Source organism: Oncorhynchus mykiss, chromosome 28, assembly GCF_013265735.2.
Source record: "Oncorhynchus mykiss isolate Arlee chromosome 28, USDA_OmykA_1.1, whole genome shotgun sequence".
Classification (NCBI taxonomy): Eukaryota; Metazoa; Chordata; class Actinopteri; order Salmoniformes; family Salmonidae; genus Oncorhynchus; species Oncorhynchus mykiss.
The window spans coordinates 20,533,092-20,557,284 of record NC_048592.1 but is presented as its reverse complement, the minus strand read 5'-3'; the positions used below and the strand labels follow the sequence as shown (position 1 = coordinate 20,557,284).

The 24,193-nt window shown below is 41.3% G+C and overlaps 1 protein-coding gene across 1 annotated transcript in view; it reads right to left on the bottom strand.

The window, feature by feature from the left end:
* LOC110508710 (XK-related protein 4) overlaps positions 1 to 23,500 on the bottom strand; it is an 87,313-nt gene extending 63,813 nt beyond the window's left edge. Inside the window, exon 1 of the mRNA XM_021589450.2 lies at positions 22,131 to 23,500. Coding sequence (XP_021445125.2) covers positions 22,131 to 22,816 — 686 coding nt within the window. The 5' untranslated portion in view covers positions 22,817 to 23,500. The remainder of the gene's footprint in view (positions 1 to 22,130) is intronic.
* Positions 23,501 to 24,193: the final 693 nt, after the last annotated feature.

The following is a 24,193-nucleotide window of genomic DNA, read 5'->3' as shown; positions in this document are numbered from 1 at the left end:
ACAAACAACAACACAAAGAATGATCTATTCAAAATGGAGATGTATGGGTAAAACACATCTCCAATCTTTTTTGCTCTATAACAAAGAACAAACAGCAAAAACATACATGATCAAATACAAATCTTAGAATCAACTGTTGATCGCTCATCATTACAACACTGTATATATACATATGACATTTGAAATGTCTTTATTATTTTGGAACTTTTGTGAGTGTAATGTTTACTGTTAATTTTTATTGTTTATTTCACTTTTGTATATTATCTACTTCAGTTCGCTTTGGAAATGTTAACATATGTTTCCCATGCCAATAAAGCGCCCTGAATTGAGAGAGAGAGAGAGAGAGAGAGAGAGAGAGAGAGAGAGAGAGAGAGAGAGAGAGAGAGAGAGAGAGAGGGGTTAGCAGTGTGGGGCTAGCTGCTTTAGTGTTAAGTTTATCGCAGAAACATTCTATTTTAAGGAGTGGAAAGCCTGAGCAGAAGATCCGCCATCCAGACCAATGTTCCTGATTTTGTCAGATGGTTTTTCAGTGAACATGTGAACATGAGAGCCTACGAAGACCCTCAAACAAACACACACACACACACACACACACACACACACACACACACACACACACACACACACACACACACACACACACACACACACACACACACACACACACACACACACACACACACACACACACACACACACACACACACACACATCCCTGAAATAGGAGGCATGGAGTTCTGTGGCAACATAGAGACAGCAGCACGCAACCTGGTTAAATATTAATCCAAGGTGGGCATCCCTCCCGGATGGAGACTCTCCTCTCTCTGTGGTTCCATCAGGAACAAGAAGGAGCTCTAAAGCTCTTCTTCTGCTGTGTTATGTCATTAGTGGGAGAGAATGACCCAACAAATGCGTCCACCTTCCTTCCTCCGCCACACTCTCTTTGACTCAGTCATGTAAGATCTGATTATAGGAAATGGAGGAAAAGAAACATCATAGACTTTGGTAATCTTTATGTAACCCTGTGTTTCATTGGCTGGTGGGTGAAAAAAAAACTGACATGGGAGTAAGTAAAGTGGTGGTGGGGGGGGGGGGGTGTTGGAGAAGAAGTAGTGTTGATGGTATACTCCAGCCAGGAGCCTTGTGCATTATGGGACTTGGAGTGTGCTGCCTGCTCACGCTTTTTATTGACTGAATCAGTAGGTTACAATCCTACAAGATCCTTCTACTCCTTGAATGGGGAGTTTGTAGCAGCTATCAGTCCCCCATGCTGCTAAAGCCTAGCTGCTTCACTCATGACCACAGCAATGCATTTAGGAGGCTTACTTGTTGGGCCATTCACTGGCATAAGAAACAGTCTTTTTAAAATGTGCCTATTTTATTATGTTTAAGAAAACAGCTTTACTATGTGATGTATGCAGCACTTAGGGATTTTCCTTTGTGTACTGATTCTAAATTGAATCTACATCCATTTACTTTTTAATTACACAAGTTATTATTCAATACACCATATTCAAACAAATATGGTTAAAGAAAGAGTGGTTTAATATGTCAGAGAGGTATAATATTGTTTTCATTATTGCCCACAGTTCACTTACAACTGCATCATAGACAGAATAACCATTCCCTGCTCAATTGCTACACCACCTAGGGTTTGACGACTCCCACAAGGGAAGTCAATAGAGCAATCATACTTTATAGTCCACCTTGTACAGTACACTTCAGGCGCAATAACCTTATCCAGAAATGAAATATTCAACCGCCAATAAACCCTCAGAACCACTAAAGAGGGCTGTAATGGCATCACAAACATGTAATGCATCACAAACATTCAGGACCAAGCTGCTCTTTAAGTAGAGATTTCAAATGAAGATCAATATGGAACACACATTAAGGGTTAGTTAACCTGCGGTGTTATTATGTTGCCCCCACTAGGTCAGTCTGTCATTCAATGTACTGTATCAACCTCACTCTGTAGATCTAGGATGACCGACATAGGCAGGGATATTACAGAATATAATACACAGGTGGTAGGTAAATAGGTTTGTCATCCTCATTTTGTCAAAATGCTGACCTATACAAATCAGACAGAACAGGACATTTGCCTGGTAAGACTTCCTCTAGGAAGGTTGGGGGTCTGCAGTGAAGAAATACACATTATTATGTGCACATCGCACCATAGCAGCTCTGATTCACTTTTATGTTGTTTGTTAAATGAGGCATGTTCTCCATCTATAATTGTATTTTGCAACCTTAATTAAAAGAAAGGCCCTCAAACAGCAGTACTGGAAGGGAGTGCAAACAATCTGTTTCACTATGGGGCAATTAGGATAGAGCGACACCAGTTGTTTGGGTTTTTGTTTCCTGACACTGGGTGGGCAATATGAGTAGTGTCTCTCTCTCTCTCTCTCTCTCTCTCTCTCAACTAGCCACGTGGATCTCAGACACTTTTCGTTTTCACTGCCTCGACAGCATTGTATTGTAAGTTACCCTCTAGAATGGTGCTCTGATGTTATTGCTATACACCTAGGTAATTAAATACAATAATGTGTGGTCTGCTGGGATTGAGTGGGCATGGACTGATATTCTGTAATATAGGTTTGACACAGACTGTACTATATCTTACACAACAGAAAGACAGTTTGTGCATCTTCAGGAATACTTCAGTATGTGGGAGGGCATCAACCAATAGTCAGCAAAAAGACACTGAACAATAATGAAATTCAACAGCTGCACTAGAAGTACATAATGCATAATCACAAGCACAGAAATTTATCTTGCGACAGTCCATAAAAAGTCCAAAACAGGACTAAACAAAACATGAAGTGGAAATGAAAGAGAGGAAACCTTATCTTTATTGATAGGGGTAACCCCTGATGAGTCCTACATTATATTGTTGTACAACAGAAAACTACCACCATTGAGGACAACCCGCAATGCGTACTTTGCACAGATTAGAAATATGACAGTCTTCCACAGAAAAACAGAAAGGCTCAATGTATCCTACTACCGTCATCCTATACAACATTGAGTCTGTAGTACAGCTTGAGGATACACTGCTACCCTGCCATAAATCACATAATGCACACACGGCATCCTGGCAATCATACCTCATAAACAGAAGACAAGGTCTGCACCCCAAATGGCACCCTATTCCCTATATAGTGCACTTATTTTGACCAAGGCCCATGGGGGTATTAGTGCACTGCATAGGGAATAGGATGCTATTTGGGATGTATCCAAGGAGAGGCAACGTCTCCATGACAGCATTCAGTATACATTCGTCATGCACACAGTGGTTGACAGAATGAGGATGCAGGTAGAGAATGTAATGGATTCAATTAAGAGTGTTATGTGCATTATAATGAATACAGCACAATAGTTTTCTACATAATGGACTGACTCATAGAGTTACAGAGTTGTATAACAATACAGCGCCTTCAGAAAGTATTCACACCCCTTTACTTTTTCCACATTTAGTTGTGTTACAGCTTGAATTTAAAATAGATTACCTTCATTTTTCAACATTTTGTTACAGCCTGAATATAAAATTCATAACATTTCAATTTTGCGTCAGTGAGCTACAAACAATACATCATAATGTCAAAGTGGAATTTTGTTTGTAGAACATTTTATAAATGATTTATGGCAAGCCTAAATAAGTTCAGGAGTAAAAATGTCAAAGCCTAAGATGGTCAAAGCCTAAGATGGTCTTAAAATGGTCTTACCATGGATTATTTAGCGATCTGATTTTGAATTTTAGGACCCCTGTAGGTATCATTACTGATTTAAAGAAAATATTGAATTTGGCCTTCACTACTATAGCCCATAGAAATGTATTGAAATTGAGTAAGACATTCATAAGTGGCAAAACAGAAATAAGTCATAAGGAATAAGGTTTTGAAGTGTCTTTCTTATATCTAGGAGATATACCATATTTGTGTTTTTTGGACACATATGTGACCCTTTTATTTTGTTGGCACAAAACTATCTCCATACTTGCATTCATTTTTTTAAAACCGGTACCGTTTTACCTTCAGACGAGTCCCGTGACACTTGTGGGGGTCGTAGAGCAAAACGGAGAATCTCTCTTTCCATAGTGGGGTCACATTAGTTTGTAGACCAAACCGTTCAGACGCGACAGACATTTTGGTGAGAAGACCAACGATGTCTCAACTTTTGACAAACAGCTCGGCCAACATAGGCGGATGCGGTGGATTGAGATGCAGCCCATGCAAATAAACATATCTCCAGCTTAAACTGACATATCTCAATCTTAAAATGATGTTACTTAGACTCTTAAGGATGAATAAATCACATAATAAGTTCCATGGACTCTGTGTTCAATGAGTGATTTTTTATGACTACCCCATCTCTGTACCCCATCTGTAAGGTCCCTCAATCGAGTAGCGCAATTCCAGCACAGATTCATACACAAAGAGCAGGGAGGTTTTTCCAATGCCTCGCAAAGAAGATCACCGATTGGTAGACACTGAATATCGCTTTGAGCATGGTGCAAGTTATTTATTAGGCTATGGACAGTGTATCAACACAGCTAGTCACTACAAAGATACAGGCGTCCTTCCTAACTCAACTGACGGAGAGGAAGGAAACTGCTCAGGGGGCCAATGAGGATTTTAAAACAGTTATGGTTATGATGAGAAAACTGAGTATGGATCAATAATATTGTAGTTACTCCAAAATACCAACCTAAATGACAGTGAAAAGAAGGAAGACTTTTGGAATATTTTTATTCTGTACACATGCATCCTGTTTGCAACAAGGTACTTAAGTAATACTGTAAAAAAAGTGGTACTTTTTCAAATCAAATGTTATTTGTCAAATGCGTCAAATACAACAGGTGTAGGTAGACCTTACAGTGAAATGCTTACTTACAAGCCCTTAACCAACAATGCAGAAATAGAGTTATGAAAATATTAGGTAAATAAAGTAATAAAGGTAAACTAAAGTGAAAAAAAAAAATAATAATAATAATAAAAAATACAAGTAAAAATTACATAGCTATAACGAGGCTATATACAGGGGGTACTGGTACCGAGTCAATGTGCAGGGGTACAGGTTAGTCGAAGTAATTTGTAAAGTGACTATGCATAGATAATAAACAGCGAGTAGCAGCAGTGTAAAAACAAAGGGGTGGTCAATGTAAATAGTCCGGGTGGCCATTTGATTCATTGTTCAGCAGTCTTATTGCTTGGTGGTAGAAGCACTTTAACTGGGGAGAACGAGCTTGTGATAATGGCTGGAGCGGAATCAGTGGAATGGTATCAACGTCCAATGTCAAACACATGGTTTCGCTTTGTTCCAGCTATTATTATGAGCCATCCTCCCCTCAGCAGCCTCCACTGGTTTGGGCAAATCCAACACAACACATCACTGTATACCACTGTTTATATTTTCAAGCATGGTAGTGGCTGCATTATATTATGGTTATGCTCGTCATCGGACTAAGGAGTTTTTCTAATAAAAATAAATACAGCTATAAGCACAAGCAAAATTCGAGCGCAAAACCTGGTAGACAAACTTACCTTTCAGGAGGACAGTAACCTAAAACACAGATCTATACTGGAGTGGCTTACCAAGACGACACTCAGCGGCCTAGTTACAGGTTTGACTTAAATCAGCTTAAAAATCTATCAGAGCTTGAAGAATTGAAAAAGAATAATGAGCAAATAATGTACAATCCAGGTGTGCAAAGGCTTACCCCAAAAAACTGTTCTAATCGTGGCCAAAAAATGCATCTACAAAGTAATGACTCAGGGGAGTGAGATATTTGCCAACATTTCTAAAAACATGTTTTCACATTGTCATTATGGGGTATAGTGTGTAGACTGGTGAGAGAAAAAACATTTTTAAACATTTTGTATTCAGGCTTTAACACAACAAAATGTAGAATAAGTGAAGGGGTATAAATCATTTTTTAAGTCACAGCATATGTATAGCAGAAGCCTGGTCATGGGCTAGTTAAGCTATAAAACTAATAAACACTATTATACCATGTATGTAGTCCATCTATAACATTCAACAATGTTATAGCATTGTTGAATACTCATTTCTGATTGGTTTGACAGGCATTCTAGAATGTGCATTATTTCCATTTATAAACTGGGTGGGTCGAGCCCTGAATGCTGAATGCTGATTGGCTGACAGACATGGTACATCAGATCATATACCACGGGTATGACAAAACATTTATTTTTACTTCTCTAATTACATTGGTGACCAGTTTATAATAGCAATAAGGCACCTCGAGGGTTTGTGGTATAATGACCAATATACCATGGCTAAGGGCTGTGTCCAGGAACTCAGTGTTGCGTCGTGCACAAGAACAGCTCTTAACCGTGGTATATTGGCCATATACAACACCTCCTTGAGCCTTATTGCTTAAATAACGCACAGAATATTGGCACGGTAGAATTCAATGGCTATAGTTCATACTTATATGTTCTATGTTTGAGCGGCTTTTGAAAGCAAAAATCGAATTGAAAATATTATTGGTATTGTTGAATTCAATTTTCATAATACTAAGCTAGGACTGATGGTTTGGTTAGCTATACTAGCAAGTTGTTTTGTTTGGTTACCATGGCAACTACTGTAGCAATCTAGTAATAATTGAGATATCAAAGCTTCAGGCTAAGGTCAAATCTAGACTTGGTTTCCTCTATCGTAATCGCTCCTCTTTCACCACAGCTGCCAAACTAACCCTGATTCAGATGACCATGCTAGATTATGGATATGTAATTTATAGATCGACCAGCTGTTCGGTAAGGGTGCTCTCGAGCGGCCAGATGTTCTTTACTATTCGGCCATCAGATTTGCCACCAATGCTCCTTATAGGACACATCACTGCACTCTATACTCCTCTAAAAATTGGTAATCTCTGTATACCCGTCGCAAGACCCACAGGTTGATGCTTATTTATAAAAACCCTTTTAGGCCTCACTACCCCCATCTGAGATACCTACTGCAGCCCTCATCCTCCACATACAACACCCGTCCTGCCAGTCACATTCTGTTAAAGGTCCCCAAAGCACACACATCCCTGGGTCGCTGCAGCTGCAACAAACACTCAAACTGGACCTCAAACTAGCCTCTTCTTCTTGTTTTTAGCTGAGAGCAGTGGCACCCAGATTGGTCGTCTGTTGCAACAGCCGATCCGTGACAAGGATCGACCAGTTGTTCGTTCCGAGATGCCGTTCTGCACAACACTGTTGTACTGCGCAGTTATTTGTCTAGTTATGGCCTGCCTGTTAGCTTGCACAATTCTTGCCATTCTCCTTCAAAGTCTTTCTCATCAACAAGACACTGTCGTGCGTGAAAAGCCAGGAGGGTGGCCGTTTCTGAGATACTGAATCTGGCGAGACTGGCACTCATCATCGTAACACGCTCAAAGTAGCATAGGTCACAGGTTCTAAACATTCTAGGTTCTTCCCATTCTAAACATTCAATCAAACAGTAACTGAATGCTTTGATTCCTGATTTATACAGCAAGCCACGTGACTCACTGTCTGTTGGCGCAATCCATTTTCGTGAATTTATTTATTTATTTATTTCACCTTTATTTAACCAGGTAGGCTAGTTGAGAACAAGTTCTCATTTGCAACTGCGACCTGGCCAAGATAAAGCGTAGCAATCCGACAAATACAACAACACAGAGTTACACATGGAATAAACAAAACATACAGTCAATAATACAGTAGAACAAATGAAAACAAAAAGTATATATACAGTGAGTGCAAATGAGGTAAGTTAAGGAAATAAATAGGCCATGGTGGTGAAGTAATTACAATATAGCAATTAAACACTGGAATGGTAGATCGGCAGAAGATGAATGTGCAGGTAGAGATACTGGGGTGCAAAGGAGCTAAATAAATAAATAAATACCAGTATGGGGATGAGGTAGGTAGATAGATGGGCTGTTTACAGATGGGCTATGTACAGGTGCAGTGATCTGTAAACTGCTCTGACAGCTGGTGCTTAATGCTAGTGAGGGAGATGTGAGTCTCCAACTTCAGAGATTTTTACAATTCGTTCTAGTTATGGGCAGCAGAGAACTGTAAGGAAAGATGACCAAAGGAGGAATTGGCTTTGGGGGTGACCAGTGAAATATAATTGCTGGAGCGCGTGCTACGAGTGGGTGCTGCTATGGTGACCAGTGAGCTGAGATAAGGTGGGGCTTTACCGAGTAGAGATTAGGGAATGGGTACCTAATAAACTGTCCGGTGAGTGTATTTGTTATATGTGAGTACCATTCATTTAACTAATACACTATGGCATTCATGAAGAACCATAATTGATGGTGTGTCTGAGGTAATTCACTAAGTGCACACTCTTAGTCCGTGTTCGTTAGGAGTATGAATTACAATTATGAGCCCAGCTGCTGTGCATTCACAGTTGTGGTTGTGCAAATACTTTCTTCATCATTGAGATGTATGCAACACCTGGTCTAGAATGCAAGGTCAACACTGTGGGGTCGATTCCAGGCTGCTCATTTGCAAACCCTATAATGAGATATGTGTCAATCCAAAGATGTGCTGTAAACACATCTGGCATACTGTATGGAGAGGTTTTGACAGCCATATTATAAACAACACAGGTGCAATTGAAAACGACAACCCTTACAGAAAAGCAATATTATATTACATGAGTGAAATAAGAGTAAACGTATACAGAGATTGCATATATACGGTACCAGTCAAAAGTTTGGACACACCTACTCATCCAAGGGTTTCTTTCTTTTTTAAACTATTTTCTACATTGTAGAAAACTTGTTACCTGTATTAATGGCACCGGTTTGAACTTGTTATCAGTATAAAAGACACCTGTCCACAACCTCAAACAGTCACACTCCAAACTCCACTATGGCCAAGACCAAAGAGCTGTCAAAGGACACCAGAAACAAAATTGTAGACCTGCACCAGGCTGGGAAGACTGAATCTGCAATAGGTAAGCAGCTTGGTTTGAAGAAATCAACTGTGGGAGCAATTATTAGGAAATGGAAGACATACAAGACCACTGATAATCTCCCTCGATCTGGGACTCCACGCAAGATCTCACCCTGTGGGGTCAAAATGATCACAAGAACGGTGAGCAAAAATCCCAGAACCACACGGGGGGACCTAGTGAATGACCTGCAGAGAGCTGGGACCAAAGTAACAAAGCCTACCATCAGTAACACACTACGCCGCCAGGGACTCAAATCCTGCAGTGCCAGACGTGTCCCCCTGCTAAAGCCAGTACATGTCCAGGCCCGTCTGAAGTTTGCTAGAGAGTATTTGGATGATCCAGAAGAAGATTGGGAGAATGTCACATGGTCAGATGAAACCAAAATATAACTTTTTGGTAAAAACTCAACTCGTTGTGTTTGAGGACAAAGAATGCTGAGTTGCATCCAAAGAACACCATACCTACTGTGAAGCATGGGGGTGGAAACCTCATGCTTTGGGGCTGTTTTTCTGCAAAGGGACCAGGACGACTGATCCGTGTAAAGGAAAGAATGAATGGGGCCATGTATCGTGAGATTTTGAGTGAAAACCTCCTTCCATCAGCAAGGGCATTGAAGATGAAACATGGCTGGGTCTTTCAGCATGACAATGATCCCAAACACACCGCCCGGGCAACGAAGGAGTAGCTTCGTAAGAAGCATTTCAAGGTCCTGGAGTGGCGTAGCCAGTCTCCAGATCTCAACCCCATAGAAAATCTTTTGAGGGAGTTGAAAGTCCATGTTGCCCAGCAACAGCCCCAAAACATCCCTGCTCTAGAGGAGATCTGCATGGAGGAATGGGCCAAAATACCAGCAACAGTGTGTGAAAACCTTGTGAAGACTTACAGAAAACATTTGACCTCTGTCATTGCCAACAAAGGGTATATAACAAAGTATTGAGATAAACTTTTGTTATTGACCAAATACTTATTTTCCACCATAATTTGCTAATAAATTCATTAAAAATCCTACAATGTGATTTTCTGGATTTTAGTTGAAGTGTACCTATGATGAAAATTACAGCCCTCTCTCATCTTTTTAAGTGGGAGAACTTGCACAATTGGTGGCTGACTAAATACTTTTTTGCCCCACTGTATACCCTTTGTTGGCAATGACAGAGGTCAAACGTTTTCTGTAAGGTTTTCACACACTGTTGCTGGTATAATGCTCACTGCTCACCAGCAATAGGGAGCGAGCCAAAGTTACAGTGCCTTGCGAAAGTATTCGGCCCCCTTGAACTTTGCGACCTTTTGCCACATTTCATGCTTCAAACATAAAGATATAAAACTGTATTTTTTTGTGAAGAATCAACAACAAGTGGGACACAATCATGAAGTGGAACGACATTTATTGGACATTTCAAACTTTTTTAACAACTCAAAAACTGAAAAATTGGGCGTGCAAAATTATTCAGCCCCCTTAAGTTAATACTTTGTAGCGCCACCTTTTGCTGCGATTACAGCTGTAAGTCGCTTGGGGTATGTCTCTATCAGTTTTGCACATCGAGAGAATGACATTTTTTCCCTTTCCTCCTTGCAAAACAGCTCGAGCTCAGTGAGGTTGGATGGAGAGCATTTGGGAACAGCAGTATTCCGATCTTTCCACAGATTCTCGATTGGATTCAGGTCTGGACTTTGACTTGGCCATTCTAACACCTGGATATGTTCATTTTTGAACCATTCCATTGTAGATTTTGCTTTATGTTTTGGATCATTGTCTTGTTGGAAGACAAATCTCCGTCCCAGTCTCAGGTCTTTTGCAGACTCCATCAGGTTTTCTTCCAGAATGGTCCTGTATTTGGCTCCATCCATCTTCCCATCAATTTTAACCATCTTCCCTGTCCCTGCTGAAGAAAAGCAGGCCCAAACCATGATGCTGCCACCACCATGTTTGACAGTGGGGATGGTGTGTTCAGCTGTGTTGCTTTTACGCCAAACATAACGTTTTGCATTGTTGCCAAAAAGTTCAATTTTGGTTTCATCTGACCAGAGCACCTTCTTCCACATGTTTGGTGTGTCTCCCAGGTGGCTTGTGGCAAACTTTAAACGACACTTTTTATGGATATCTTTAAGAAATGGCTTTCTTCTTGCCACTCTTCCATAAAGGCCAGATTTGTGCAATATACGACTGATTGTTGTCCTATGGACAGAGTCTCCCACCTCAGCTGTAGATCTCTGCAGTTCATCCAGAGTGATCATGGGCCTCTTGGCTGCATCTCTGATCAGTCTTCTCCTTGTATGAGCTGAAAGTTTAGAGGGACGGCCAGGTCTTGGTAGATTTGCAGTGGTCTGATACTCCTTCCATTTCAATATTATCGCTTGCACAGTGCTCCTTGGGATGTTTAAAGCTTGGGAAATCTTTTTGTATCCAAATCCGGCTTTAAACTTCTTCACAACAGTATCTCGGTGTGTTCCTTGTTCTTCATGATGCTCTCTGCGCTTTTAACGGACCTCTGAGACTATCACAGTGCAGGTGCATTTATACGGAGACTTGATTACACACAGGTGGATTGTATTTATCATCATTAGTCATTTAGGTCAACATTGGATCATTCAGAGATCCTCACTGAACTTCTGGAGAGAGTTTGCTGCACTGAAAGTAAAGGGGCTGAATAATTTTGCATGTCCAATTTTTCAGTTTTTGATTTGTTAAAAAACTTTGAAATATCCAATAAATGTCGTTCCACTTCATGATTGTGTCCCACTTGTTGTTGATTCTTCACAAAAAAATACAGTTTTATATCTTTATGTTTGAAGCCTGAAATGTGGCAAAAGGTTGCAAAGTTCAAGGGGGCCGAATACTTTCGCAAGGCACTGTATGTTGATGCACGCAACTACTGACATACTCTCGGTTCTGACCAGCACAAGTCGGCCCAACAAAAGCAGGGTGAAGTGCCAAGTGCCAGATACAAATCAAATCAAACTTTGTTCGTCACATGCGCCAAATACAACAAGTGTAGACCTTACAGTGAAATGCTTAGTTACAAGCCCTTAACCAACAATGCCGTTCAAGAAAAGTTAAGAAAATATTTACTAAATAAACTAAAGTAAAAAATTATAAAAAGTAACACAATAAAACAACAATAATGAGGTTATATACAGGGGGTACAAGTACCAACTCAATGTGCGGGGGTACAGGTTAGTTGAGGAAATTTGTTTATGAAGGTAGGGGTGAAGTGACTATGCATAGATAATAAACAGCGATAATAAACAGCACCAGTACCACTTGCCGTGCGGTAGCAGAGAAGACAGTCTATGACTTGGGTGACTGGAGTCTCTGACAATTTTAAGAACTCTGGGTAATTAATATGCATTGCACTCTGCACCAGTGTCCATACCCCCCAATTGAGTTGCCATCGTACAGTGCGCCCCACCCTCGACGGGACGTGTCTGTCGTGATCACCTTGTGGATACAACTCAGCCCCTGGGAGCCCCCTTAAAATAGCAGAGGGTCCCACCAATGGGCCATGGCCTGTGGGCCTGACAGGGACACCCGAAGCGACCGGCTTAGGCTGCGAGATGCACCCAGGGGTGCGGCTGGCACTCAGCATTGGAAGGGTCGTATCAACAATAGCCCCACCATAACAGCTTCCATCATAGAAGCCATCCTCCCCAGTTGGCATAGGCATTGTTGAAAACACACTCTGTGACCCAGCCGGAACTTGGAAGCAGAGCCGGAACCCGGACACACCCCGTGGGGATAGAAACGCGTGATACGCGAGTGAGTCTAGCTCGAGGTCCAGAAATGGAATGCACTGAGATGGAGTCAGACAGCTCTTTTTCTGGTATCTTATGAAGCCTAGAGACTTTTGGGGATGTCATTTGAAAACATAATGTTAACTTTCACTGCTATGCGGATGACACACAGCTGTACATTTCAATGAAACATGGTGAAGCCCCAAAATTGCCCTCGCTAGAAGCATGTGTTTCAGACATAAGGAAGTGGATGGCTGCAAACTTTCTACTTTTAAACTCGGACAAAACAGAGATGCTTGTTTCAGGTCCCAAGAAACAAAGAGATCTTCTGTTGAATCTGACAATTAATCTTAATGGTTGTACAGTCGTCTCAAATAAAACTGTGAAGGACCTCGGCGTTACTCTGGACCCTGATCTCTCTTTTGAAGAACATATCAAGACCATTTCAAGGACAGCTTTTTTCCATCTACGTAACATTGCAAAAATCAGAAACTTTCTGTCCAAAAATGATGCAGAAAAATTAATCCGTGCTTTTGTCACTTCTAGGTTAGACTACTGCAATGCTCTACTTTCCGGCTACCCGGATAAAGCACTAAATAAACTTCAGTTAGTGCTAAATATGGCTGCTAGAATCCTGACTAGAACCAAACAATTTGATCATATTACTCCAGTGCTAGCCTCCCTACACTGGCTTCCTGTCAAAGCAAGGGCTGATTTTAAGGTTTTACTGCTAACCTACAAAGCATTACATGGGCTTGCTCCTACCTATCTCTCTGATTTGGTCCTGCCTTACATACCTACACGTACGCTACGGTCACAAGACGCAGGCCTCCTAATTGTCCCTATAATTTCTAAGCAAACAGCTGGAGGCAGGGCTTTCTCCTATAGAGCTCCATTTTTATGGAACGGTCTGCCTACCCATGTCAGAGACGCAAACTCGGTCTCAACCTTTAAGTCTTTACTGAAGACTCATCTCTTCAGTGGGTCATATGATTGAGTGTAGTCTGGCCCAGGAGTGGGAAGGTGAATGGAAAGGCTCTGGAGCAACGAACCGCCCTTGCTGTCTCTGCCTGGCCGGTTTCCCTCTTTCTACTGGGATTATCTGCCTCTAACCCTATTACAGGGGCTGAGTCACTGGCTTACTGGGGCTCTCTCATACCGTCCCTGGAAGGGGTGCGTCACCTGAGTGGGTTGATTCACTGATGTGGTCATCCTGTCTGGGTTGGCGCCCCCCCTTGGGTTATGCCGTGGCGGAGATCTTTGTGGGCTATACTCACCATCCAGAGACAAGGCTGAGTTGGTGGTTGAAGATATCCCTCTAGTGGTGTGGGGGCTGTGCTTTGGCAAAGTGGGTGGGGTTATCTCCTTCCTGTTTGGCCCTGTCCGGGGGTGTCCTCGGATGGGGCCACAGTGTCTCCTGACCCCTCCTGTGTCAGCCTCCAGTATTTATGCTGCAGTAGTTTATGTGTCGGGGGCTAGGGTCAGTTTGTTATATCTGGAGTACTTCTCCTGTCCTATTCGGTGTCCTGTGTGAATTTAATTGTGCTCTCTCTAATTCTCTCTTTCTCTCTTTCTTTCTCTCTCTCGGAGGACCTGAGCCCTAGGACCATGCCCCAGGACTACCTGACATGTTGACTCCTTGCTGTCCCCAATCCACCTGGCCGTGCTGCTTCTCCAGTTTCAACTGTTCTGCCTTATTATTATTCGACCATGCTGGTCATTTATGAACATTTGAACATCTTGGCCATGTTCTGTTATAATCTCCACCCGGCACAGCCAGAAGAGGACAGGCCACCCCACATAGCCTGGTTCCTCTCTAGGTTTCTTCCTAGGTTTTGGCCTTTCTAGGGAGTTTTTCCTAGCCACCGTGCTTCTACACCTGCATTGCTTGCTGTTTGGGGTTTTAGGCTGGGTTTCTGTACAGCACTTTGAGATATCAGCTGATGTACGAAGGGCTATATAAATACATTTGATTTGATTTGATTTGATTAGAGACTGATTACGGGGTAGTGGCATGGATGTGTGTAACACTGCTTGCCCCCTCAACTCGGCAGCCACAAGCCAATCGGCTGTAATAGCCGGCTGCTCGTGAGCATTCTGAGTTTGTAAGCCCAGCTCAGTTAATCCCTACCATTGTGTCGCTAAGATGTCATAATGCCTCAGTAAATGTACATTATACCAGGGGCGTTGGTAGACAATGTAAGTAACCTAATTGGTGTCCCTCTAACTGCCCTGAATGCCACTGCTGATCCTACAGCTATTGTATGCAGCAATCATGTGCCTATGAACCAGATATATGCTGTTAGCACTGAGGCGGTGTGTCCTAGTAGGGAGTCCACTGTGTGCAGCTCACCCTGCACTAACATAAATAACATGAGAATATCTACTGCTGCTAAGCTTCCCAGTAAAGCAATGAAAACAACCAAGCATCCCAGAAAAGTGCTCAAAATAGCCCATGATAACATATGTAGGTTAAGAAACAAGGTTCATGAAATAAGTAACTTGCTAGTAACAGATGACATTCCTATTCTGACTATCTCTGAAACTCACTAAGATAATACCTTTGATGATATAGTGGTAGAAATACAAAGTTAACAGAAAAGACAGAAATGCCAATGGTGGAGTTGTTGCTGTTTATATTCAGAACCACATTCATGTAAGGATCTCATGTTAAATACTGTTGAAGTAATATGGCTACAGGTTCATCTGCCTCACCTAAAGCCCATTTTTGCTGGAAGCTGCTATAGACCACCAAGTGCTTACAGTCAGTATGAAATGCTTGATAATGTATGTGATATCAACAGAGAAGTATATTTTCTGGGTGATTTAAATATTGACTAGCTTTCATCAAGATGCCCACTAAAGAAAAAGCTTCAAACTGTAACCAGGGCCTGCAACCTGGTTCAGGTTATCAGTCAACCTACCAGGGAACTTACAAACAGCACAGGGAAGTATTGATCACATTTTTACTAATGCTGCAGAAATTAGCTTGAAAGCAGTATTCCGATCCATCGGATGTAGTGATCACAATATAGTAGCCATATCTAGGAAAACCAAAGTTCCAAAGGCTAGACCTAATATAGTGTAGAAGAGGTAATACAATACATTTTGTAGTGATTCCTAGGTTGCTGATGTAAAGAATATTTGTTGGTCGGTAGTGTGTAATGAGGAGCAAACAGACACTGCACTTGACACATTTTTTAACTTACTCATCCCAGTTACTAATAACCTGTGTCCATTAAGAAAATGACTGTAAAAACTGTTCAATCCCTGTGGATTGATGAGGAATTGAAAAAGGGTATGGTTGAGAGGGATGAGTCAAAAGGAATGGCAAATAAGTCTGGCTGCACAACTGATTGGCAAACATACTGCAAATTGAGAAATCATGTGACTATTCGAAACTAAGATAAATGACATAAAGAATGATAGTAAAAAGCTTTGCAGCGCCCTAAATGACATTTTGGGAAAAAAGGCAAACTCAGCCCCATCATTCATTGAATCAGATGGCTCATTTATCACAAAACCGACTGATATTGCCAACTACTTGAAGGATTTTTTCATTGGCAAGATTAGCAAATTTAGGCTTGACATACCAGCAACAAACACTGACACTACACATCCAAGTATATCTGACCAAATAATGAAAGACAAGCGTTGTAATTTTGAATTTCATAAAGTGAGTGTCAGAGGTGAAAAAAGTATTGTTGGCTATCAACAATGACAAGCTAACAGGGTCTGACAACTTAGTTAATAAAAAAATTACTGAGGATAATAGCAGACGATATTACAACTCCTATTTGCAATAGCTTCAATTTAAGCTTACTAGAAGTGTGTGACCTCAGGCCTGGAGGGAAGCAAAAGTAATTCCACTACCTAAGAATAGTAAAGCCTCCTTTACTGGCTCAAATAACCAACCAATCAGCCTGTTACCAACCCTTAGTAAAGTTTTGAAAAAAAATGGTGTTTGACCAGATACAATGCTATTTTACAGTAAACAAATTGATAACAGACTTTCAGCACGCTTATAGGGAAAGTCATTCAACAAGGACAGCACTTACACAAATGACTGATGGTTGGCTGAGATAAATTTATGATAAATAGATTGTGGGGGCTGTTTTGTTAGACTTCTGTGCAGATTTTGACATTATTGATCATAGTCTGCTGCTGGAAAACGTACAGTGCCTTGCGAAAGTATTCGGCCCCCTTGAACTTTGCGACCTTTTGCCACATTTCAGGCTTCAAACATAAAGATATAAAACTGTATTTTTTTGTGAAGAATCAACAACAAGTGGGACACAATCATGAAGTGGAACGACATTTATTGGATATTTCAAACTTTTTTAACAACTCAAAAACTGAAAAATTGGGCGTGCAAAATTATTCAGCCCCCTTAAGTTAATACTTTGTAGCGCCACCTTTTGCTGCGATTACAGCTGTAAGTCGCTTGGGGTATGTCTCTATCAGTTTTGCACATCGAGAGACTGACATTTTTTCCCATTCCTCCTTGCAAAACAGCTCGAGCTCAGTGAGGTTGGATGGAGAGCATTTGTGAACAGCAGTTTTCAGTTCTTTCCACAGATTCTCGATTGGATTCAGGTCTGGACTTTGACTTGGCCATTCTAACACCTGGATATGTTCATTTTTGAACCATTCCATTGTAGATTTTGCTTTATGTTTTGGATCATTGTCTTGTTGGAAGACAAATCTTCGTCCCAGTCTCAGGTCTTTTGCAGACTCCATCAGGTTTTCTTCCAGAATGGTCCTGTATTTGGCTCCATCCATCTTCCCATCAATTTTAACCATCTTCCCTGTCCCTGCTGAAGAAAAGCAGGCCCAAACCATGATGCTGCCACCACCATGTTTAACAGTGGAGATGGTGTGTTCAGGGTGATGAGCTGTGTTGCTTTTACGCCAAACATAACGTTTTGCATTGTTGCCAAAAAGTTCAATTTTGGTTTCATCTGACCAGAGCACCTTCTTCCACATGTTTGGTGTGTCTCCCAGGTGGCTTGTGGCAAACTTTAAACTACACTTTTTATGGATATCTTTAAGAAATGGCTTTCTTCTTGCCACTCTTCCATAAAGGCTAGATTTGTGCAATATACGACTGATTGTTGTCCTATGGACAGAGTCTCCCACCTCAGCTGTAGATCTCTGCAGTTCATCCAGAGTGATCATGGGCCTCTTGGCTGCATCTCTGATCAGTCTTCTCCTTGTATGAGCTGAAAGTTTAGAGGGACGGCCAGGTCTTGGTAGATTTGCAGTGGTCTGATACTCCTTCCATTTCAATATTATCGCTTGCACAGTGCTCCTTGGGATGTTTAAAGCTTGGGAAATCTTTTTGTATCCAAATCCGGCTTTCAACTTCTTCACAACAGTATCTCGGACCTGCCTGATGTGTTCCTTGTTCTTCATGATGCTCTCTGCGCTTTTAAAGGACCTCTGAGACTATCATAGTGCAGGTGCATTTATACGGAGACTTGATTACACTCAGGTGGATTGTATTTATCATCATTAGTCATTTAGGTCAACATTGGATCATTCAGAGATCCTCACTGAACTTCTGGAGAGAGTTTGCTGCACTGAAAGTAAAGGGGCTGAATAATTTTGCACGCCCAATTTTTCAGTTTTTGATTTGTTAAAAAACTTTGAAATATCCAATAAATGTCGTTCCACTTCATGATTGTGTCCCACTTGTTGTTGATTCTTCACAAAAAAAATACAGTTTTATATCTTTATGTTTGAAGCCTGAAATGTGGCAAAAGGTTGCAAAGTTCAAGGGGGCCGAATACTTTCGCAAGGCACTGTATGTGTAATGGCTTTACACCACCTGCTATATTGTGAATAAAGAGTTACCTGTCTAACAGAACACATATGGTGTTCTTTAATGGAAGCCTCTCCAACATAATCCAGGTAGAATCAGGAATTCCCCAGGGCAGCTTTCTAGGCCCCTTACTTTTTTCAATCTTTACTAACTTCATGCCACTGGCTTTGAGTAAAGCCAGTGTGTCTATGTATGCAGATGACGTAACACTATACACGTCAGCTACTACAGCGACTGAAATGACTGCAACACTTAAAGAGGTGTAGTTTGTTTCAGAATGGGTTGCAAGGAATAAGTTAGTCCTAAATTTTTCAAAAACTAAAATCATTGTATTCGGGACAAATCATTTAATTAAACCTCAACTAAATTTTAAAAATATTTAATGTGGAAATTGAGCAAGTTCAGGTGAATAAACTGATTGGAGTAACCCTTGTAAACTATCAAGGTCAAAACATGTTGATTCACCAATAGCTAAGATGGGGAGAATTTTTTCCATAATAAAGTGTTGCTCTATCTTCTTAACAGCACTATCAACAAGGCAGGTCCTCCAGGCCCTAGTTATGTCACACCTGGACTACTGTTCAGTCATGTGGTCAGGTGCCACAGAGGGACTTAGGAAAATTGCAATTGGCTCAGAACAGGGCAGCACGGCTGGCCCTTGGAGTAACAAGTAACTGACTCTGGCGTTGCAAGTACACAAAACCCTGGCATTGCAAGCACAAACACACACACACACACACACACACACACACACACACACACACACACACACACACACACACACACACACACACACACACACACATAAATTGGCCCAGATAGCAGATAACATGTGGCCTACTGTAAGCTGTGTGTGACTGGAACACAATGGATGCACAAAATAGAATGCCACCAGGGAGAAATTGCATTGACAATGGAAGCAATATCCACTAATAGCGTGTTACGCCCCCTCTATTTAATGAAGGGCATTTCAAAGTTAAAGCTCAATCTCATTAATAATTGATTTACAATGTGGTTTTATTCAATATCACCACTTCATCAGTATAAGTTTCTATTTAGGTATTGAACTTGAATTTAATGTGGGTACATTTTCATGACAATACATTTATTCTGACATTATGTGCTCTTTGCAAAGAGTGTGTATTGTAGCAAATTCAGGGGGAGCCCCAACCGGGACTCGAACCTGGGTCCTGCGACTGTCAAGCAAAAAACCCAACTGTTATGCCAAGAGATCCAAAACTCTTGACAGGGTTGCTAGGTGTTGGGTTAAGATCGCTACATGATCCATTACTTCGGGAGAGCGTGTCGGTCCCAATGCTTCTCTATATCATGTCCCTCTCACGTGTAGACGCCTCTCCAATGGCTGCCCTTGAGCCATCCCACTTCTGACACCAAATTTAGTGAATTCAGTGGGTAGCCCCAACTGGGACTCAAACCCAGGGACAGCGACTGTCAAGTCAAAACCTTAACCATTACGCCAAGAACTTCAAACCCCTTGACGAGGTCGCTAGGTGCTGGTTTAATGTCTCTACAGCAGGGATCATCAACTAGATCTAGCCGCGGGCCAATTTTTTTATTGAGCGGATGATCAGGGTCCGGAACAAAATTACAAATAATTTGCAGACTGCAAATTGACCGCAAGAAGCCCAAACAGATATAATATTTGACTAAAACATAATCATTTAAAACCTTGCTTACATTTGTATTCAATCAAATATATATATATATATATATATATATATATATATATATATACACACACATACTTGAGTGGCAATACTTTGGAACAGATTTCCAAAATTTAAAATAACTTGGAGCTGATTTGCTGGTGTTACGTATGCTACCTTTCAAAAGTTAGGGGTCACTTAGAAATCTCCTTGTTTTTGAAAGAAAAGCACATTTTTTGTCTATGAAAATAATATCAAACTGATCAGAAATACAGTGTAGACATGGTTAATGTTGTAAATGACTATTGTAGCTGAAAACGGCAGTTTTTTTAAATTAAATATCTACATAGGTGTACAGAGGCCCATTATCAGCAACCGTCACTCCTGTGTTCCAATGGCACCTTGTGTTAGCTAATCCAAGTTTATCATTTTAAAAGACTAATTGATCATTAGAAAACCCTGTTGCAATTATGTTAGCAAAGCTGAAAACTGTTGTACTGATTAAAGAAGCAATAAAACTGGCCTTCTTTAGACTATTTGAGTATCTGTAGCATCAGCATTTGACGGTTAGATTAAAGGCTCAAAATGGCAAGAAGCAAATAACTTTGTTCTGAAGAACTTTGTTCTGAGAACATTGTTCTGAGAACATTGTTCTGAGAAATGAAGGCTATTCCATGTGAGAAATTGCCAAGGAACTGAAGATCTCATACAACGTTGTGTACTACTCCCTTCACAGAACAGCGCAAACTGGCTCTAACCAGAATAAAAAGAGTGGGAGGCCCTGGTGCACAATTGAGAAAGAGGAGAAGTACATTAGAGTGTCTAGTTTGGGAAACAGAGGCCCTCACAAGTCCTCAACTGGCAGCTTCATTAAATAGTACCCACAAAACACCAGTCTCAACATCAACAGTGAAGAGCAGACTCCGGGATGCTGGCCTTCTAGGCAGAGTTCCTCTGTCCAGTGTCTGTGTTCCTTAGCCCATCTTAATCTTTTATTTTTTGGGGGCCATTGTGAGATATGGCTTTGTCTTTGCAACTCTGCATAGAAGGCTGATAATGGGCCTCTCTATGCCTTGTAGATATTCCATAAAAAGTCAAATGTTTCCAGCTACAATAGTTACTTACATCATTAACAATGTTTACACTGTATTTCTGATCAATGTTATGTTATTTTAAATTGACCAAAAAAATGGCTTTTCTTTCAAAAATAAAGGAGATTTCTAAGTGACCCCAAACTGTTGAACGGTAGTGTATAATACATATATGTTTTGCTCAGAAAACCAAATTAAACCACCAGTTGGGGAACAGTATTGATGTCTAATCCTCATGTGTTGAGGTCTACTTGACACATACACATTATATAGCACACAGCATACCCTCATCCTCAATGTTCAGAACCCAAATGTCTAAAATATATATTTGATATATTATTAATTTTGGGAGATCAATGTGATTTGTTACTGTTGGTTTCCTTACACACACTGTTTCTTGTTTGTAAATAATAGGCCCAGTATAATAGGCCTAGCTGTAATGAGTAACACATTTGTACACTAAGCTGTGAGGAATTCAATTACTTAAACACAACTTTGAGTTCGCCATTTGACCAAGCACATTCACAAAGATATCACATCATGATCTATGATCCCATTTTGTTTTACGACAGACTATTTTCTCTCCCAGTTATTGTTTATTCAAGACATAACACCAATCACCGCACCAAGAGTCTACTCAGCGCACCCAAAGGGCTTTACAGTGCGCGTAAAAGCTGAAATGCTATACGTTCAATGGCAGGTGGTGCCTAATAACGAATGATAGACCCTCTTGGGCATGATGGGAGCCAAGTGTACCAAATGTGTAGGCCTACGTGGAGAACATAGGTAGGCTTACTAGGCTAATTGGCTGCAGCTACTCCATTCATTCATAATAGCATATAAAACGCTTACCTCCAAATCTGCCCAAGCTGCAAGATGTGGATGACGGATTGCGCGGACCAGATAAAGACAGAACAGGACGCCGACCTTTGCTTATTAGTCCGGGTTGCCGTGCTGCTGTTACTGTTGCTTGTGGTGTTGCTCTTGCTGGCGGTGGATGCCTGTTTTTGAGGTGTGGACGGTTGGGCGCCCACGTCTCCATGTGAAGCAGAACCGGTCAGCAGCTTCCCGTCCATGTGGGATGAGCAGTTTGCCGCACCGGCGGCATTTGAGCTCTCCTCGGTGCTGAAATCGTGGACGAACCATCGGAAACTGAAGACTTGGACGGAGAACGACCCCAGCACCACAAAAAATAGTGTGAGTCCGAACCACCAGTACTCGCGACGGAGGTAATAGTCGACAGAAAGCCAAATATCGGTGCCTACATCGGCGAAATACACCGCCACTGCGGCGAGGATCCATAGACAGTCCCATATCGTGTATTTAGTTTGCTGCTCTCTGCCAAGGCGAAGACATGTCGATTTAGAACCACAGCACCGAGATTCTCCATTCACGAAGTCCCCATCCCCAATTCCCGAATCCGGCTGCGATCCTGGAACGAGTCCTTGTACTGAGCCCGAGTGGTCCGAATTCTGCAAAGGCGTGAAAGCTACATCGCTCTTTTTCATTTTCAATACCCCATCCGATTTAGCGGCCATTATCGTAGCTTTCTCTTTCTCCTCCTGCCAACACTGTATTTTCTCCTCCCGTTTTCTCGTCTCCCCCTCGGCTTCTATTTTCCAGGCGAAGATATACTGGGCTGGGCGACTTACTCTTCCGCCAGCTACAGCGCCGCCTGTTCATAACAAAGCAACACTGCCGTTCGGCAGCGGGTACGAACCATATGCTCTCCCATGGCACATACTTAAAACTATGACATCATTGCTTTGCAACTCTTTCACAATCGCTCCTTACCTCACTATTCTCACCAATAGCCACAATAGGACTACAGCATATTACAATTCACTCTTGACAGGCCCGATTAATCCAAATAGGCAAAGAAATATATAAAATATTATTCATTTTTACTGACCTGGTATGAAAATGTGCGGGGATAAAAATGTATTACAGAGGACTACAATAAAACGAATTGTAGGCATATAGCCAATATGTCAGGTCGACTATACACTTGACCAACGATGCTCAAAATACAACAGCCTAATCCAGAGGGAATAGGGCTTCCGTGCTGTCACAATGAGATAATACAATAGCGATGAATAACTGGAGCAGTGACGCACCCAATAGCACATGCTGATTTGTGGTTAAGTAGTCAATTATTTCACTATTCATATATGTAGGCTATTTATCCATGCTGGTTAAAGTGCATAAAACGGTTAATTCAGCACCATGGACAGCTCCCGCGCCAAACCTCCTTCATACTGTACTGCTCATATAGAGTGGGTGACCAAGTCCCCTCGTTTATCACTAGAGGGACCCGAGACCATCATAAGGCAGGTTGACCCGGGTTAATTCGACAAAAGCAATGTCGCAAAAACAAAAAATAATTGCGACAGATGTAGAAGAAACTTTCTAATGATCGACAAAAAAATGTATCCATTTGACAGCGGTGGATTATTTTTGTGTCGAACTTTTTTATTTTAACTAAATGATGATGGAAACGTTGTTTTTCGAATAAATGATGATTGCTGAATCATTTTGAAGGTAGCCTACGTGATGTCAGTGTGTAACTATGAAGCTCAACTACACATTTCATTATAAAATGCCTACTGCTTGCAAAATAATTTTTTGCATAAGTATAAAAATTATATTTATTTTTAGGACAAGGATTGTCCTGACTTTCAAGAATATCTGAATAGCTTCATCTTGCTTTTCTGGTTGGCTGGCAAGTTTCACCATCCAATTGTTTCAGATCTACAGTAGTGCAAGTTTCAGCATGGCACTGACTGTGGCGAAACGTTGGCACATGACAATTATTAGAATATGGCAAATATGACCAAATTCTTGTATTATATCCATTCTGGCTTTTGCAGGCTACCTGAGACATGAAACAGATAGGTGGGAGCAGTGGCGACCTG